This window comes from Sorghum bicolor, chromosome 5 (genome assembly GCF_000003195.3).
Source record: "Sorghum bicolor cultivar BTx623 chromosome 5, Sorghum_bicolor_NCBIv3, whole genome shotgun sequence".
Taxonomy (NCBI): Eukaryota; Viridiplantae; Streptophyta; class Magnoliopsida; order Poales; family Poaceae; genus Sorghum; species Sorghum bicolor.
Window position 1 is genome coordinate 14,247,026 of NC_012874.2, and position 20,215 is coordinate 14,267,240.

Below are 20,215 nucleotides of genomic sequence, written 5' to 3' on the forward strand. Positions count from 1 at the left end.
AGGGCATTGCTACTTGCTAGTGGCTGGTTCCAACCGTGTTCCAACTGGTTAGAACTAGAGTTTTGCAACAGGATTTGGTGGAAAAGGCGTGCTAGGTCATTATGGAACTACATCTAGGGCACTGCTAGTGGCTGGTTCCAACCGCATTCCCACTAGTTGGAACTAGAGTTTTACAACAGGATTGGTGGAAAAGGCGTGCTAGGTCATGTGGGCTATATGGTGGCACAATGTTTTGCATTTTAGTGTTCATTCAATGATTCCGATTACTTCACATCTTACAAAGTGGTGTAAACTTAAGTTTTGATATATAGTATACTTTATTTTCATCATATATTTTATCATATTTGCCTTAATTTGTTTCAATTTTAAGCTAGGATAGAGATGTTCACTAGATTTGTGGTTTACTACTTCTTTCTATTTCCTATTATATAACAAGAGTCCATCACAACTTGTAACATATATCAGCATTCGTGTGTATTACTCTTTCTATCTTCCATGCTCTTATGTAGAGACCAAAGCATGGGAAAAGTAAGTGTCAACATTGGAACATAAACAAACATAATAACACAAGAATGGATGATCCAGAAAAATATAATTAAATTCTCACCTCGAGCCATGGTGAAGACCTTGTGGGTTCAAATGCTGAAAAGCCACCATCATTATTCTAAGGATGTTAATAAGTACAAACATTTTAGACACAATGTTCAACAAAGAGAAGCTGCTCATAAGGAAACACTATGAAATGTAAGTGTTCCATGTAGAGTTTTAGAAATGTTATCTACGTCCATATAATAAGTCGGCTTTTATCATTTAATGTTGTGGTATGAAAATATGAATTACAAAGGTTCAACATATAGCTAAATTTCTATAGGCAATGTAACAAAAAATACAGATGATTTTGATCTAGTAGAATAGAAATGTATAAGTATTATCATTCCACTGATGCTACTGCCCCCAAAGTCTCTAAAGTGTGTATGCACACTAGGTATTGTATTTTTACAACTAAAAAGTGAATATGTGGTATAAAGCCTTGTTATTAACTACACCGTGTATAACAAAAGATAGAAGTTTGAACAATGCTTACCATCAAAGACATCAAACAATTAACAGCATCAAACTGTCTCTCGATTTCCAGTGGTTCACCAACAATTTCAGGAGAGATCGTTGACAACAATAGACACACCTGGATATATGTGGAGATTGTATTAACATAGCACTTAGAACATATCATATATGCCAATAAACCTTAATTACAATCAGCGACCATGAGCAAGACAATCATCACCACATGCTACATAGCCTTATGTCTCCCACCATATAACATAGAATTGCCTTCATTTCTAATAGCCAACAAGATGGCATCAAGATTAGCATAAAGTCCCTAAAAGTAAGCAATTCCTATGTTTCCACATCCACCATAGCACCAACATGTGAGTTCATTTAGTATCTTCAACCATGTAAGGATATAGGTACAACAACATAAGCTATTGTTATAGCTTTTAACCAACTATAATATTACTTTAGTTGAGTCAAGTATTACTATACTAAGTTCCTAATATTTTCTGTTAGAGTAAATAAGAATAGTACCATATTGTGTACCCACATAAGGTGTTAGTCCTTTGTACCCTATATAATCAGCCCATGAGGCCCGATGCAATATATTCAATATTTCACTAATTATATTCTCCTTCATGGTATCATTCGCCTAGGTTTAGATCCTAACCCTAGCCGTTGCCGCTTCCACACCGCGCGCCCTGGGGAGAGGTCAATCTCTGCCGAGGGCAGCACCACTATTTAGGCGCCTGATTCTATTGATTCGGCTGCCATCGTTGTTGCCGCACAGCAGATCGGGATCTCCTCTACATCATCACCGAGCTACCATCGCCGCCTCGTCCCCAGACTCATCATTTGTTATCACCGTCAACACCTTCCTGATCTTCGTCGCATGGAGGAAGATGGATCTCGCCCTGTCCCGTGCTGCCATGGTGGCGGCCAGGCCCAGCCACGCGCCCCAACCTTGCGCTGCCATGGAGGCAGACAGATCTGGTGTGTCACTGTTGTTGAGTGGATCTGCTCATCTCCACCACGTCGATCCGTGTTGGTGCCTTTGATCCCGTGTGTTTGTGACCCGTAGTGCGCTTGCGCCGCGTAATCCGGTCGCACTGCCGTCATCGTGCCGTCTTGCTAGGTACACCCAATCTCCTGCTACTGTATCTTTTTGGTTTGTCTGATCACTGATCGGGATTGAGTCACCCACTTCCTGTCGACCTCACGCGTTCTACTCCGGCATCGGCATCGACTTCATCGACACCATCTCTAAGTACTACGTGCATCTTCTCCGAGCAATAGGGCTGCTGGTATGTCACCTCATCGGGCCACAACACCGCCGCCCGTGTCTCTGCTTTGCCATTGCATCTACATCGCCATCACTTGTGCATCGATAACTTGCGCAATCCCTGCTGCGCCATCCGTCTACACAAGGTCTTTGTCCTGCTGATTGGGTCTTTGGTACTGAGCTGCCACTACCCGCGTCATCGCTGAGACCTGCTTGTCGACGCGTCTTCTCCCACATTGCTTCTTCTTTGTCCAGCACAACCACACGGTTGGGCCCTCCCCCTTGTACGCTCGGTATTGGCAACACTGACGCGTGCTTTCGTCCCCGACCTGTTGCTGGATCTAGCAAATCCAGTTGTGCCTCGGGCACTCGGGCGGCTTGACTGCATCGACTTCGGCATCGACCCTCCCATTCCTACCCCGTCTGCCTCGATTGCATCATCGCCTTTCTTCTATGATGGTCTTGACTGTGTCAACTTCGGCATCGCCACCTCCCACAGCGACTATCTCGATGTGTCCCTGTCATTACCATGGTGCCACTTGTGCACCTGCAGCTTCATCGACACAGCAACCCAACCACAACTACATCGATCTTGGCCATCTTCAGCACGGCTTCTTCGGCCACAGCTACTGCACCCTCACGCTCGGCTACCTCGACACCGGCACAAAAGGCTACCGCCTTGCATGAGGACTCATCGGCTTCTTTTCCAGCCACAACATACACAGCGCATAGACTATTATGATTGCGAGGGGATATTACTTATCAGTTTTTCTCCAGTCTTACTGGAGGGGATGTTAGAGTAAATAGGAATAGTACCACATTGTGTACCCACATAAGTTGTTAGTCCTATGTACCCTATATAATTAGCCCATGAGGCCCAATGCAATATATTCAATATTTCACCAATTATATTCTCCTCCATTTTCAAACGAGAATCTCTCTCAGATTTGGCTCTTCATCGATCTGGTTGCCTGTGCGCCTAAGATAGTGTTGCAAAGTAGGTCTGTCGCACCAGCTCTTACAAACCAAGTTTGGATAATATATATTCATGGGGGTCTCTCTTTAGAGGGATCGATTCAATATTTACAAGTTTGGAACACCTTGGAAAGCTTTGTTCTTTCCCATGATGAACACCAGCACTTCTGGAGGCATGAGAGGAGTGGAACCTTCACTTCAAATCTACTTATAGGGCCTTCTTTTATGGGTCCATAGCTTTTGAACCATGGAAACGACTTTGGGAATCTTGGTCTCCTCCCAAGTGCAAGGTTTTCCTATGGCTTGTGATTCCAAACAAGTGTTGGACAGTGGGTCGCTTAGCAAAATGGGGGCTTGTACATCCAGAACGATGTGTTCTTTGTGATCAAGAGGAGGAGATGGTGCAACATATTCTTGGTAGCTGTGTTTTTGCTAGGCAATTGGCATCTATTGCCCCCCACTGGCCTAAAACACACTCAATTAATTAGACGCTATGATCTTGTCAAAAAAGAAAAAAAACTAGACGCTATGACATGTGCTTCGCTGAGAGGTGGAGGAAACCTACCAAAATAAAATCAACAGGTCTCAAAGAAAAGTCAATAGTGTTGTGATCCTGGCAGCTTGAACCCTATCAGGAATAGATGCATGGCACCTCTCCACCTTTGCTGGCTGCTCCGGGGCCGCGGCCCCTCATCCGCACGCGCCACTTGCTTGTATTAGATGAATTACAAGGGGCATGGTAGTTTACATCTCTGGATTTATGCTCTGGTTTCCATCAAATCAGGATGGCCAAGGGAGAAGAATTTAAAACCCTTTCAAACTCATAGTGGTCACTAGCTATGAATACAGGGTTATGCCATATGGGGTCACCGGAGGACCAGCAATTTTCCAAGCATTGATGAATATAGTTCTGGAACCTCTGCTAAGAAAATCTGGAACCTGACTTGTTGCATTTCGACAAATCAGGTGCTGAGCCCTTGTGCTTAGTCATTTTCTATATGGCTAATGAAGCTAAAATGAAGTGTAGCCCATTGCTCGTCCTAGCCACGAAGGCAGACGTGATGGAGGTGGCATATCTTTGCCTCTTTTCCCCTATACAATTAAAATTATTATTTGACATATTAACACATAGCAGCTATAAATGTTTTTTTTCACAAACTAATGTAATTGTGATTTGTGTATTTTTATATGAAGGGAAGCTATATCATGCACGTGAAATCTAAACTTCTTTTTAATGAATGCACGAGCACAAAATGTACATAACAGACGTGCGAAAGAGTTAAATTAGATGATAAAATATCTTTACTGGTTACAAGGAAGAAATAATTTTCACCTTTAGTCCATTTGCAGAGCAATCTGAAACTTGCCAACCATCATCTGCTGTACTAAACGTCCATCCACCTTTGCTAATATGGCGATGCCAGTAGTTCAAATCTCCCAGGCAATTTTCAAGCAACTTTCATAGTAAAACAACACCTTGTTTAAAAGTAATAATACCAAACGACATTGAGATTTTACTGATAAAAACTGAGGTATACTATCATGCATGGATATACCTGAGAATTCTTAATAAAGGAATGTGCTCGTTTAAGAGTTGGTCCAAGCTCTTTGACAAGGCCGGTGGCCAAAAGGACCTCAACCGTGAAAGTTGCGTCCCACAACTGGCTTCCGTCATATATCTGCAGTGAACAATTGATGAGAATTTTCAATCCCTATGGAGGCCTGAGAAGTCATAACCCATACTAAAACCAATCAAAACACGGGCAACAGTGCTGCACTTCACGGATCTCTCCTATGAATAATAATTTCATTGTTTATTATAAGCTAGAGTGGCGCTACTATAAAAATATGAGAACTTAAAATGAACATGTGATGCCTAATATAAACAACTTCTAATCAAGGTCTTACCAAGTAAAACTTGTAAATCCTGTCTAACATAACAACTTTGTTCTATATCAACATTCAAGGTCATTTTGAAATTTCATATTTTGTATTCCGAAATCTAAGAACTTAAAACATATATTTAGCACTACAAATAAATTTAAATTGAACACCTATTTACTACATACAACTTTGGTGTAGACTTTTGAAATTTCAAAATCCAAGAATTTAAAACAAATATTCGAGACTATAATTTCATCAAAACATGCCAACTATAAAGTTATAGATCGTGTTAAGATTTACAATTTTTATATAGGTTTGTCTTCATCCAATTCATATGATGATTTCTAGATAAATATTTCTAGAGGCGAGACTCATAAGCATACAACCTTTAATCTATTTCAAGAGGTGGGTCTTTGTTTATAGCCATTTTCAGAGGCAGTCATCTTAAAAAGTCCAACTCTATCAATTCAATAATAGAGCAGGCATCAAGGCGACCATCTCTATAAAACAATAATAAAGACGGGTGTTTGCTCTGACACCCACCAGGCCATTTATGGGCATGGCTCATAAAATCCTCATCTCTGATAATAGATTCCTTGTCTTCTAAACACTTTATTATAGTCGACAACAACTTTGTGTCACATGAGACTTCTTACGAAGCTACCGTTGTGTTTGGTTCGAGACATCACTCCATCCTAGATGAGGTGGTCCATCATCATGAGTACATTCCACAAATTTGGTGGAATAACACCATTCCTCATCCTAGTACTAATTATTTGCTTGTGAGAAATGAGATGATGATACATCAACCTATTCCATTCCACAGACCAAACAAAAAGGTGAGGAATGAGTAGATGATGGACTAGCTCATTTCTAAACCAAACACACCCTACATTATGATGGGTAGAAGAAATCTCATATTGATAAATGGGTATTTGGATTTAAGTAGAGTCCTTTCATGTTGTCTTCTCTACGTACCTTTACCTTTTCTAATCATTAGTACATTCAAGTAGCTTTCCCTCGTAGTAGAGAGGAATTGATATCATTGCAACTACAATTATGATATAGAAGATTAGAAACACTCAGTACTAATTAGGCTCGAGGAAAATCCTTACTTATGTTGCAAAATGCATTAGTCAAAAACACTATTAAGGACATATTTGGCATAGCTTTAAGCTTTATAAGTTGTTTTTGACAAACATCCTTTTTTCGAAATAGCTCATAGAGTGAAGCTCTTTTGATGCTCTCACAAAGGGACAGAGAGAGGTGAAGCTGAAAAAAAGTAGCTTTTCACAGTTTTCTCTCTCATTTTTCCGTCTCAACCATGCATGAAGATGTTGGTGGAGCTATTTTGCAAACACTTTTTTCAAAACAGCTCAGCTCCACCGAAAAAGCTGATCATAAAGTTATTTAAAAAAACAATTCCATTCTTGAAGAAGGGGTCTAAAGTGCATATGCTAGTATGTTTGTTAACATAGTAGTTTCTTGAATGGTATGTGAGCAATGTAGAAAGAAGTGGGGCATAAAATCAATATTTAGGGCCTATTTGTCATAACTTCACTAACAGCTTCATGAGTTATTGTGACATGTATTTTGCCAAACACCCTTTTCCAAAATAGCTCATGGTGTCAAGCTCCTTTTTTTGTGCTCCCACAAATGAACGGAGAGATGTGAAGCTGAAAAGAAGTAGCTTTTCACATCTCTCATCCATATATCTCTCTTTCAACCATACGTAAAGTTGTTGGTGAAGCTGTTTTGCCAAATAATTTTTCTAAAATATCTTAGCTTCACTTTGAAAGTTGCTTATAAAGAGCTGTGTCAGAAAGGGCCTTGCAAAAGACAATCATTAGTTACCTGCATCTTCATGCCATCTTCGGCAATCCACAAGAAATCATATACTCGTGCAATATGGCATTTGAATGCTTCTGAGTTAGGATCTTCAATCCAGCGAGCAAGCATATTTAATACCTGTGAACAGTTCACTTAGGCCTTGTTTAGATGCACTCAAAAACCCTAAAGTTTACAAGATTCTCTATTACATCGAATCTTGCGGCACATGTATGGAGCATTAAATATACATAGAAATTATTAATTAAATAGTTTACGTGTAAATCACGAGACAAATCTTTTAAATCTAGTTAGTTGTCTCCAATAGGAGATCCATTTGGGAACCCCCATCCAAAATAGGTCTCCAAAACAATACATATAGCCTCCAACAGAGTACTCATACAGAAGACCCATTTTGGGTATAAGGAGAGACATAACCCAAATTTTGATATCCTCTCTCCTCGAGACTCATTTGCAGAGAGTGTTGTCTTTTAAGTCTTGTTGTTGGAGAAGACTAAAAATAGGTATGGATCCTTTTACCTGTAGCGTTACCCAAAGGACAAATGGGTCTTGTATTATTGATGACGATTGTTGGAGATAGTCAGTCCATAATTGGACAATGTTTGTCAAATACAAACGAAGTGCTACAGTGTCAAAATTCAAAAAACAATGGATCTAAACAAGGCCTTAGTCATTCTCTCTTTCAGCTATTGATGCCGAGTAGGAAACAAATATAATCATTAAGGCACATAGTATAGTTTCAATAGAAGTTTAGTACTTATGACATAAAAAATAGAACCAATGCCTATATATATGTGTCGGTTTTCTCCCTTAAAGCAACAGATTGTAGAGAAGGATCAAGTACACAAAAAGAAAAATATCAGTTCAGTAACACAAAGTGGTCTCGTGTCGTAGATGGTGGATTAGACTAATTCAACATTTCAACTTGAGTGTGGAACTCAACTCAGTTGCAAACCGAACCAGCTGAAGTGCAAAGGGCATGCCACTATTACAAAATTGAATACTCTAGAGGCGGTCAGTCCATTTACACATAGAGTCCAAACACAACCATCTTCGTATATCTATTTTTAGAGGCGGGCCACTTAGCAAGTCCTCAACTCATTTTTAGAGACGAATGTCTTAAAAGGTCTGCCTCATGTAATTAGGCCCACAACTGGCCCACTAATCAAACCCTAACCTTAATTAACAATTGTTTTGGTCATGATATCACAAGAAACACCGAGAACGCAACTAAGGTTGAGGGTGCAGGCCTGGTAGCCACTGCCGCGCTAGGTGTTAGGTTTGATCTACGGATCACGCACCCTTTTTTATGCCTCCAGGGTGTTTAGTTCCAAAAAATACAAAATGCCAACTACTTTAGAATGATGGAATGAAAAATGTCAAAATTTTTAGGGTCATGTTTATTTTCATCCAAAATGCAGAATTGATTGCCCTCATGAGGGCCTCATGAGCATTTTTTGGGTTTTTTGGCCTCTTAAGGCCAAAATCCAAAATGGAGAACAACCACCTTTTACCAAAAATTTTGGATGATGTTTAGTTCTATTCTACAAAATGATGAACCAAAACCTTTTTTTTAAATAGGAGGAGAACTAAATACCCCCTCACTCCATCAAAGCCAAAAAGAATTTAATCGGTCAAAGCCCCGAAAAAAGCCCATTCTACCTTCACTCCCTCTCCTATCCTCGTAATATCCTGACTTTTTAAGATATAAAATTAATTATATAAATATTTGACTTCTTAAATCGTTAGTCACGGGTAGAGTTCAACGAAACAAATCAGTTTGATTACTAACATATCTTATTTGGATATTGGATCAATTTAGCACAAGCCATTAAATGGGACAATTGCATATAGCTTAGGTTTTTTTATTCAAATGGGAAAAAAATTGAATCTCCTTTTCCCTGGTCACCGCCCTTTCTTCCTGTCGTGCCGCCGCCACCCCTTCGTATGGCATCAGTCGCCTTCTCTGTGGCTGATGCCCTAGATTCCAACCTGCCATTTGCTCCACCGTGTAGCAGTGATCACCTTGTTATGATCTTCGCCGGCCATTTAGCGTGCCTGATGCGGTCCTACTGAACTGACTGGTGGCTTGTGCTAAATTACGGCTGGGCAGCATACAGGGAGGACGAGGCAGCAGTTTTGTGCAGGCAGGATGCAGGTGAAAGGGATGTGGTGCGTGCTGGTTTCTGCTCATCGTACATACAGATGAAGACAAGGGGATTATGACAGGGTAGAAAGGAATTACGGCTCTAGTTGTGGGTAACTGAAATCAGGGAAGGAGAGTTTAGAAATAGGAGTCCTAACAAGAAGCGGACCTCGAATGGCTCCAGGAGAAGGCCGACCAGTACACCTATCAAGCCATCCACCTCGAACCGACTTACCTCGCAAATCTAAGATCTTATCCTATAGAGTTTTGCGAATTTTTAATCATTCAATTCCTTCTCAATATGAAAGCCTTTATGGAAAGATATCGACCTTGCCACTTCTCTCCCCCTATGAAAAGAGGCCCCTGCTTGCATTCTAAGCCATCCCAACGAAGCCTTTCATCTCCTCCAAAGCTACATAGAAGCTCTTTCCTCCAAATCCTCCAATGGCCGAGAATTGGATCGTCCCCTACAGAACCAATTTGAACAAGAAGTTTGCTCATGAGGAAGCGTTAGTGCTAAGCGACATACCACCAAGAGAGCTAGCTCCTATTCCTCCCAAGATGGTATGGTCATGCATATTATGCCCAAGTTCTCCCTCCTCTGGAGATAGCTCCACCACCTGCTCATCTACTTTTGGTGAACTAGCCAAGATTGTGAGAGCGCTTGCTAGGTCAACTGGATCCAGAGCCTATCAAAGTACATAGAGATCTCGACATTCTTCCTCCTAGGATGGGCAAGATGTTGATGGTAGTGCTAACCAACAAAGTTGGAGACCCCATCTATGTCGTGTACCAGTCAGTCAAGCCAAGGGTGACCATTGATGAAGACCAAGCTAAGCTGGGACAAGTCAATGTTGTGCCAGCCAAGTTGGCCTCCTGTGGAGAAGTAGAGAGCACCACCACCTCCCAAGGAAAAAGAAGAGAAGCGCCAAAGGATTATTGTGGGATTGGTATCACTCACCATTTGCAGCATAGGATTGATACTTAGCATATCCACCGCCATGTTTTAGAAGATGAGGTCAAACTTTTGTGCCATTATGTTGTCACCGAGTTTAGAAACCAAAAGTGAGAGTTAGAATATTGATTAACACGACACATTTAGATCGTTATTTTTTATTAGATTGCTTATTTTAAAGAGTGTGTTAGTTCACTCTTTAGATTGAAGATTGTAATATTGTGCCTTATACGATATCAATTAGATTTGGCTTCTATTGTCTCTCTCTAGTTTTTTGGATATGTGTTTGTCTCCACATTTTGTGCAATAAGGAAAATAGGAAATAAGTGTGGGGGAGGACACATCGATAACAGCAAGATCCAATGGCAGATTTTTCACAAAATAGCAACAAACAAAGCAAGGATCACCTGTAGCAAAATAGAACTCGAATGAACCGAGAGGGGCTGGTTTGCCTCCCAGCTAAGCTGGTCGGCCTGGCCCTATGCCCTCTCGCCTCATACTTCATCCTTGGTTAGGTTCACATCCTTTACGTTATGTTCACTCAACTGCCTGACTCATTGTTTCATAATGAATTGAAAATCCTTTATTAAAACAACTCTTTTAAACAAGAGGAAACATTATTTTAATCATGACTTGAAGGATAGATTCAAGCCTAGTTTGATCTGAGGTCTTCGGTCCATCCCACTACCTATATAAGCAAGCCCCTACCCCTTGGGACAAAGGCATCCTAAAACCCTAATTCATATTCTCTAGTTAGGATCAAGTGAGAAGGGTCCCACAAAAGGATCAACCTCTCAAGATCCAGTATTCAAGAGAAGATTATTCCTCATTAGGAACTAGTATTTAGAATTATTGAGGTAGAGAGAGGGAAAGTTCAGAGGAGGTGCTGGCCTGTCGGTGTTCCCTATATGGCTTGTACCTTGGCACAAGTTGACCTACATCTGTGATTTCTCTAGTATTCAACTTCTTATTTCAGTAAGCAACATTGTTTATACTATTCATCTAGTTTACAACTTTTTTGAGTACTTTAATCTATTGGATGTTGTAGGTTAAAGTAGTAATAGTAGGTGTAAGCGTGGTGCTTAGACCTAGTTACTTGTGGATGCACCATATATTACAGATCGGTGGTAGATCGTGAAGTAGCATTAGAACACCATATATTATTACACATTCGTTGAATCCTTTGTATTCCACCTGCCATGTATAAGCCTAGTAGGAAATGGTTGCTATCTGAAGCATCCTTTGTTGGTGTCTTTCCTTAAGTAATGTCCCTAGATAGAATAGTAGAAGACATAGTTTACTGAGATATAACAAGAAGACCTAGCAATTTCCGCTACACTTCTAACTTTTTCAAGTCTTGTTGCTACTCCAGGTTAAGTTGAACCATAGTTAACCTCACATGTTCCCCTATGGATACAATATTTAAAACCTCTAGGTGAAGTGCTACATCGATATACGTGCTTTTGTGGATCAATCCTTGTGATTATTCTATGTGCGTTAACAAATACCAACAGTCCTTGAGTGAAGGCCCGGGCAGAGGCCTAGCCCAGGCTCCCCATCAGTTGGGATCCCTTGCTGTGGCCATGTCCCCGAGCCCTAAGTGACGGCTGGGCTTGCTCAGGTGCATCATCATGACACTGGGCCTCCTCGAGGAGGTGATCTGTGGGTTGCCAAGCCATCTCTGCTTCACCGAAGGGTCCGTGTGAGCATGCCGGTGTAGCCCCTAAGCGTTTTGCAGAGTCATTTCATTATTCATTTGATTCACTATCTCATTCTCAAAGACTTAGCGTGCCCCTATGTTGTCAGGGTCTTGCCGACCCTATGACAACCATGATGTGCATCTCTACGATTGCCTTCCCGAGAGGTGTTCTCAAGATCTATCGCCAAAGGATGGGCTTCAAATCGGCCTAATCGTTCTCTAGATTGGTTTCCCTGATCTTGGAGTTATTCACTGCGTGTGATAGGTCGTGTGTGACTACAGACGTTCTAGACCTTTTGATGACTTTGGAGGTTCTAACCCTAGCTGGTGTGCGATTCAAGATCCAATTCAGTGTCAACAATTTTAAAACTAGAACTATACTTCAATTTTTTCAAAAATATAATGAATAATCATTCTACTCTGTTTACCTTGGGTACACCACCAAGGTTGATGTAGTGAGTGCTCTCATCCTCATAGTGAACGTGCCTCATGGTAAATGCCAGAGCCTTGTTCCTCAGTTTTCTCCAAGGCCAATGGAACATAATTTGTTCAAACTTGTGGAGAATGGTCATTGAGATATCCAGAACCAATGAATGTGGTTTGTACATATCTTCCTAAAGTATGAGCATATGATAAGAATCATGTAGACATTAGAGAATCTATGTTGGAAAACAACATCTTTGTCACAAAAGCAAGATAAATATGACATCTCAAATTACCCAATTGTTTTGCACTTAATTATAATATCAGGTATGAATAAGAAGGATGTAAGTGTACCACAGTGATTTAGGTATTTCATTAAGGTCATCCTCAGTGGGGGTTTCATGACCCAGTTTCCAAAGCATCCATATTTTGAAAGCAGTGTAGAAGAGTTTCATCCCTATGAAACTCTCTCTACTCCCATAAAACTCTTATCATCTCTCTTTTTATTAATATAGTGTCACATCAACATATTTAATGTCTATAAAACTCTCAGGAAACACCATTGAGACTGGCCTAAGAGGTACATACACTTTTTTGTCGGGCTCATGTATCCTTAAGATACCAGAAGCCATTACATTGATGAAGGGATTATCAAATTAGATTTTATGGCAGTGTGACAGTTCATTTTTATTAAATTTGTCAATTAGTATTACCTTAGCACATTCAGTACGAGCTTTGTTCCAGTCAATCTCATCGTAGGCGTCTGTGTACAGCTCTTTTCTTAATTCCAGTACTAGTGGTGTTATGGGGCCAACGAACCTCCTTCCATAAATGTAAGACATGGGCATATACACCATTCGGCAATAGCAAACCACTCGACCTGCAATAATTGTGAATCATCACTGCATTAGAAAAGAATGCCCTAGTTAATTAAAAAGAATTCGTAGCTTTTATCAACTTTAGTATGTTTTTATAATGACTTGATTGTCCTATGCTAAATGAATTTATTAGATAGTCACATAAATAAGAACTTTATGATGGTACCATTATTGATTGGAGATCGATTTATTTAGGATAGTCCCAATGATGATTTCTAGTTGTAGTTCCAAGAATAATAAATTCTTGTATAGATCTTTATGATGGTACATTGCAGAAACTATTATAGTTTCTATAGATATTAAATGTAGTGTCATCTAAGCATTTTGCTGATGTAGTAAAGTAGTTATTGAAGAGAGAGTAAAAATCATAGAAACTAGGTCTAAATTAGAAATCATGTCTACACGAGATCCAAGACATGAAGTGGTATAATTGTTTAAGAATGGAGAGAGAATGAATGTGATTAGATAAAAAATTATTATATAAAAACTATCCATTGAAATTATGGTTTCTATATATAGTGTCTATAGAAATTAATAGGTATAGAAATAATATGTAGTTTCTAGCATTGGGACTGGCCTAATGGTATACTATGACAAAAATAGAAATCTAGGCATAAATTTCATAAAACTTTTGTGCAAAACGCAGCGAGGGCAGTGCGTGGGCGGTGGGTGGAGCAGATGGTGATGGGGTCGCCGCGGCTAGGGTGGTGGACGAGGCAACGGTGGTGATGAGAGAGGCAGTGGTTAGGGTTTCACTTAGTTAGGGCTGGAGCTCTCCTCCAGCCCTAGCTTGATGGCTGGCCGGGGCGGTGGTTGGGAGTGATTGATCGACGGTGAGTGGGGCGGCACCGTCGCTACCAAGATGGCAGTGGAGGATGTCTGAATAGGCAAGATATGATAGGCGGCAGGGGTGAGCACCAATGAAGTTAGGGAGGGTGGGCTCATTTAGTGAGGGTGGGTGGCAGGCATGGGGCGGTGGTCGAGCTGGGTGGGGGCGAGGCTTGCTGAGAAGAAGGGCGGGGTTGGGGCAGGCAGGTCTGCGCTAGTAGCAGTACGAACGCACACACACTGAAGAAGAGTCCTGCAGCATGAGTCTTTTCGTTTATCTAGTAGTTACTCATATATATATATATATATATATCTTTTCATACACGGAGGAGAACTTTGTATCATATGTTAATAAATATCACTTCAAACGTATATATATTTTTTAAAATAAAATAACAAGCAATCCTAGTAGGTCATCTTTGAAGGTAAGACTTGTTTAGCTGCACACCAATCCACTCTAATCACATGGTTTGGGAGGAACTGAGGTGAGAAACTTAAACTAAATTTCATCTCAATCTCTTGAACCATGTGGATTGAGGTAGATTTATGTGCAACCAAACAAAGCCTTATGGGTGCTCAATCTCTTGCAAACCACGTGGATCGAGGTAGATTTATGTGCAACCAATCAAAGCCTTATGGGTGTTAATAACTGACAACCCTGACAAAAGTTGTTGATTGATCACACACCACCCTCACAACCCCAGAGGACATGTCCAAACGCCTATAGTACGTACTCCACTATATTATTTCTAACCTGAAACATATATCGGATATGAATAATGTTACGAAAGCACTGTATTACTATATCCCTCAAATGTGAATAAATTGCTGCTCTCTCGATAAGTGCTCGATATTGTTCATGTACTGTTTGCAACACCGTTATAGCTATTCATGTACTTTTTGAACACTCACTGTCCATCTGTTTTTACTGTTTATCTATTTTTTGTAATGTCCTTCAATGCTGTTTAGAGATGTGTGCATAATTAATAGCCCAATCATATAAAGGAGCAATTGTTAACCACAAGGAAAAAAAATAAAGATTTTATTAAAGTTGAACTCAATAAGGAAGAGCACAATGGAAGTGTCCGACAAAGGTACCTACAAGTGCCATAATATTATTTTAAGGATACTTTTGTAGAAAAGATAGCAAGATTTTTTAATTAAAAAATGGACAGGACTAATTCGTGGTCGGCAGGCCACTCCGCGGCAGGCCACTCCGCAGCAGCCCGCGTGCACGTTTGCTTGTTCTTTTTCCCACTAGCATGCATGCTTTTTTTCCTCTTGCGGTCCCACCATCCCACGGTCCACCGCCCCACCACAGGCGAGATAGGGTTTCACCGGAGTGGTCGCGGCCGTGGTTCTGGAGCTTCAGCGAGACCCTAGCTCACCCGTGACGCTACCTTCTTTTCTCCACCTCTGTCGTTGCAACCACCATTGGCATGGCCATGGTGCCCCTGTCCTAACTGTTGGAACCGGTGGTGACCACCGAGTTCTTAATCTTGGAGCTAGCTTGAAGCCGGTCCGGCTCCCTACCGCGAGCCTGTGCTCCAACAAGTCCTAGGTTCACTTGAGCTAACAACATATAAGGCATATGAGTTTTACTCAACCCAAAAGACTAGCCTTATAGGTTGGACTGCCCCCACCTTATATGTTGTGCTCCTACACCATCGATACACGATGTGTGACTAAACTCCAGCAATCTCCCATGTATTCACACGTCAGGGTGCCCCCACCATATATGTAACGCTCGAGATTTTTTGTCGGATTTAGCTTTTTTTTACCTTGGGCTCTAATACCAATTGTTGGAATAGGTGGCGACCATCGAGTTCTCGATCTTGGAGCTGGCCCAGCTCGCTACCGCGAGCTTGTGCTCCCATAGGTCTTAGGTCCACCGGAGCTAACAACATATAAGGTACATGGGCTTTGCTCAACCTAAAAGACTAGCCTTATAGGTTGGACTGTCCCCCACCTTATATGTTGTGCTCCGCCATGTCCACCGCTGCTAGAGCTTCTAAGCTGCCCGCTAGCCTCCTTATCATCTGGCCGCCCTTCCTCCCCCAAACCCATTTTCTTCTAAGGTTGTCGGAGTTTGGGATGAAGGAAACGCAGGTGCCTGTGCTGGGGAGCGAGGAGGCCGCCATGAATCTTAGAGAGAGTGAGAGGAGGTGGAACAAGGGCGCGGGCTTAGGGAGTGGCCTTGCGGGGCGAAATAAAAACGACTGGTTGTAAGTAAGTCATTTATCTTAAAAATTATGCAATTGTTTTTTAGTTACTGATGGATATGCTCATTCACGTGGTACTTTTGGAACATGTAAGTGTACTCTACCAAGTAAGAAATAATTTTTCTTGGGGTGTCTAAAAATTATGTTTACACTTTTGACTTTTGTTCAGCAAAGTTCGATAAGAACACATATCTTTTCTTCACTAATCTTTACACCTAAATGGCTCTAACTTTGTCTTCTACCTGGTGATTTTAAATCTTGATCCTTGACCACGTGTCTGCGTCCTATATGCACTATCCTCCACTCAAAGCTCACGTGCCTGTGTTCTATAAAGTTTCAATACAAAAAACCGGATCTATATGTCCATGTTTGATACGAAGTCCTTGGGTCTCACGCATCCGTGTCCGATTACTGAGGTTCATCAAAAAAAAATTATCACCCTAGTGCTACATATGGGCATATATCTAGTTTATTATAAAGTTTACTAATATATTCTAAACTCATAATGTAATTACTAGTATAGAACAGAAAGTTTTCCCTGTCTCGGTGGTAGCTGGACTTTTAAGACATGCGCTCCACATGATTGGAGCGTACATTGTAAGACACGTGCTCCACATCATTTCTAATATATATATATATATATATAGAGAGAGAGAGAGGGGGAGAGAGAGAGAGAGATCAAAACCCAAACACATACATGCATGCATGAATACAACGCTAGTATATACAGAAACAAAACAGAACCTGGGTGAAACGGCAGGTAATGTGGTAGTAGCCACAATTCTGGTGGTACCGGGTTATTTCCGGACCAATCATATACTCCGAGTACCTGACATATTTTAAACAAAGAGATTTTATTATTAGGTAAGGAAACTTGTAGCAACAAAACCAGTTGGAATAAGGTTGACACTGCATATAATTCCATAAACAAAGGATTGTTGTCCCGTACTGAGAGCCAAAACTTTCCCCATGCTGCCATAAATATGGCTCCTCCATGATCCAGTATCCAGTTTCGGCCTTTCTCCATGGCTCCATCTCCGCCATTTGGGCACTCCCCAAGCAATCTCAAAGCAACATAGTTCAAGGCTGAGCTGAGCATGGTGCTGTGGCCCTCGATGTGCAATCCCCACCCTCCATCTTCATTCTACATGAATAATTATACATATTCAGGGAAAGTAATGAACTTTTTTTGAGAGGAAGTAATGAACTTCGTTAGCTCTGTCCCCAGCACGCAAAACTTTTATTTATTGGTTGAAAAATAGCCTTGCCTGATGATTGTAGATGTACCGAAGTATCTCTATCTGATGTTCCGATGATAAAACAGCGTTGAGAACTCCACTCACATATAATGTTATAATCTGGGCACATATATAGGGACGGAGTCAAAACATATAATGAGTAGAATACGTACAGCATACCAATGCAGCATACTCCCTCTATCCTTTTGTTAAACTGTCGCTTAAACTTTCGTGCTAGTCAAGATTTAAAGGAAATATCTAGAAATATTTGTATCTTCAAATAGAGTGTATTCAGTAGTTAATTTAGTGATACTTAGAGCATCTCCAACAGTTGCCTAAAATCCACTTCTCAAATCTTGAGTTTTAGGAAGTTCATAAAAGTTTTAGGAAGTGGAAAAACATGTTATCTCCAATAGTTTGGTAAAAAAGCTTTCCTAAACTCTGAAACTAGGGCCCACTTGTACCTAATCTTAACAGAATCGGTCTCCCCGTATCCCTTCGCGCGGCCTATATCTCGATCGACGCTAGGCCGGTCTCGTGCATCCTTTGTCTCGACGCCAGGGCGACGCCGCCCCCCGTCGCACGAACAATACTCTATGTCCCAGTAACAAATATTTGTATACGTGCATGGTCCTGTACTAGATGGTCAATCAATGATGCATGGCATTCAGTAGTTGATCAGGCGACAAGGACTGGAGGACATCGCTTTCAGCAGCACGTAGCGGCGACAGCAGCAGGAGAGTTCAGGCTGCAGTTCCATCTGTCTGCCAATCGAACGCGGGAGAGAACGACGGCCGCACGCGCGAGGAGATACGCAGCGGGCTTCGACGCGGAAATATACGTCCTCCGGTACTCTTTTTGCGCGTCTCCTAAAAATAGGAAAGGGTTTTAGGAAACTGTTGGAGATGGATTTTTAATGTTTTAGCACTATTTTTAGAATACCAACAAGTTTTAGGCAACCGTTGGAGATGCATTATAAATATTGGTAATTCAGTTAAAGTTGACTATATGTTGAAATGCAAGAAACATGGTAGCGGGCTGGGACACTCACAATGCAAGACTCTATCACGGAGTTCAAGATAATTAATTACATATTATTTATAGTATTTTGCTGATGTGGTAGCTTATTTATTGAAGAAAGAGGTAGAAAAAATAAGACTCCAAGTCTTATTTAGACTCTAAGTCCATATTGTTCGAGATAATAAATAACTTTAGACTCTTTGATAGAGTCTGCATTGTGAGTGCCCTGACTCGCATGCGTGATGAGAGGAGGGGAACAGGTTGGAGCAGGTACCAAGCCTGGCATAAGGAAGAGAAGTCCTCCGTAATCCGCAGGCCAGTGTCCATCATGTGCCTGCAAATTACATACACGGTTTACTGCTCGCTTCACAGAGGTCCACACGGCTTCCTCCGTAATAATGTCGTCGTCATTCTCTTGAAGCTTCACAGCCGGGGGAAGGTCGCCCAGATGATTATGAGGGTTTTCTTTAGCGTACTGCACAGAAAAGACAACACAGTGAAGCAAGTTGCGGTCCAGCTAGCTAGGATGTCATCGTTTCAGAATGAGATCTCAGGAACAGAATAAATCTTTATATATTTTTAAGTAACAACAACAAAAATTTGCTCACCTCGTTCCATTTAATTTCCCTACTTTTTGAATTCATCAGCCCGTTTATACTGGTTTAATGTTCAGCTGATGCCATCTAATTAATTATTTGCTACTGAGCCGATCTCAAAGAACTAAACACGGTGCTCTTCTCTTTCTAGCCCCGCCCAGCCCTAGTAGAATATTATTACTAGTAGAGTTGAAGAGCTTCAGTAAATAAAACGTTTCAGTCTTCCAAAACAAGGCTTAATCTCAGACAGTAACTCATGTACTACCTTGCTTAATCTCTTAACTAATAATTAATGAAACACACGTGGTTGCATATATGAACGATCGAATACGAACCTGGATCCGCATGAGGAGGTCACTAGAATGCTTGCGTTCGAATCGGTGGTCGGCGAACTCCCGGCGTGCCCTGTCAACCTGGGCGCGCTCCTCCGGCGTGCCGAGGTCGTCGGGATCCAACACCCACTCTTGCCTCCCGAGGAGGTTGTTCACTGACCCAAGCCATGGGCTGCTGCGCTCCGACACTTTGAGCCTCCACATGATCGATCGATATGATGCTCACTCCGGCCGGGCTAAATCTAGCTAACACTCGATGACACTGCAGGAGGGAGGTTTTTTGTTACTATATATGTCTGTTCAGTGTTCCTCCTGTTTTTATAGAGGGAGGCATCTATGTTTTTGGTTGTTCAGTGTTCCTCTGCTTTTATAAAGGGTCAGAGGGCCACTTCCCATTGGTGGGCTGAGGTGCCGTCAGGAATATTTATACTAAATTTTAAATAGCAAAACACTAGCTAGGAGATATTATTAGGAGAAGTAGAAAATTCTAGTTGTATATTTCTGTACAGAGATTGCATATAGAAATTGAACACGTACTCTAGCTAGCTCTATGAATTTGTCTTCAAGTCTCATCGAGGCCCCGCTGCACACAACTGAATATCTCACCATCGTATCCTAGTACGTACAATCCCCCAGCACCGCACAGCCACGCCGCACACATACACCTCAGCTACGTTGTTAGGCTCTGTGTGCTAGCTACGTACACCACGACCGCCCCACCGTAGCAACCGTACGTGTCTACATGCACCCGAAGGCCACGTACACCCACACTGCCACGTCATCCATGAACAACAGTAACGGCGCAGCATTGGCATCGTCATCCATGGCTGCATCTG

General features: G+C 41.4%; 1 protein-coding gene across 1 annotated transcript in view; it reads right to left on the reverse strand.

Annotated features, from left to right (window-relative positions):
* Nucleotides 1–19,726, reverse strand: part of LOC8060013 (parkeol synthase) — a 30,417-nt gene extending 10,691 nt beyond the window's left edge. The window contains exons 1-12 of the mRNA XM_021461003.1: nt 19,383–19,726; nt 18,726–18,926; nt 17,462–17,551; nt 17,143–17,337; nt 16,938–17,022; nt 12,979–13,145; nt 12,271–12,456; nt 7,049–7,162; nt 4,867–4,989; nt 4,644–4,766; nt 1,085–1,183; nt 608–664 (exon numbers count right to left, since the gene is read on the reverse strand). Of these exons, the coding sequence (XP_021316678.1) occupies nt 608–664; nt 1,085–1,183; nt 4,644–4,766; nt 4,867–4,989; nt 7,049–7,162; nt 12,271–12,456; nt 12,979–13,145; nt 16,938–17,022; nt 17,143–17,337; nt 17,462–17,551; nt 18,726–18,926; nt 19,383–19,583 (1,641 nt within the window). The 5' untranslated portion in view covers nt 19,584–19,726. The remainder of the gene's footprint in view (nt 1–607; nt 665–1,084; nt 1,184–4,643; nt 4,767–4,866; nt 4,990–7,048; nt 7,163–12,270; nt 12,457–12,978; nt 13,146–16,937; nt 17,023–17,142; nt 17,338–17,461; nt 17,552–18,725; nt 18,927–19,382) is intronic.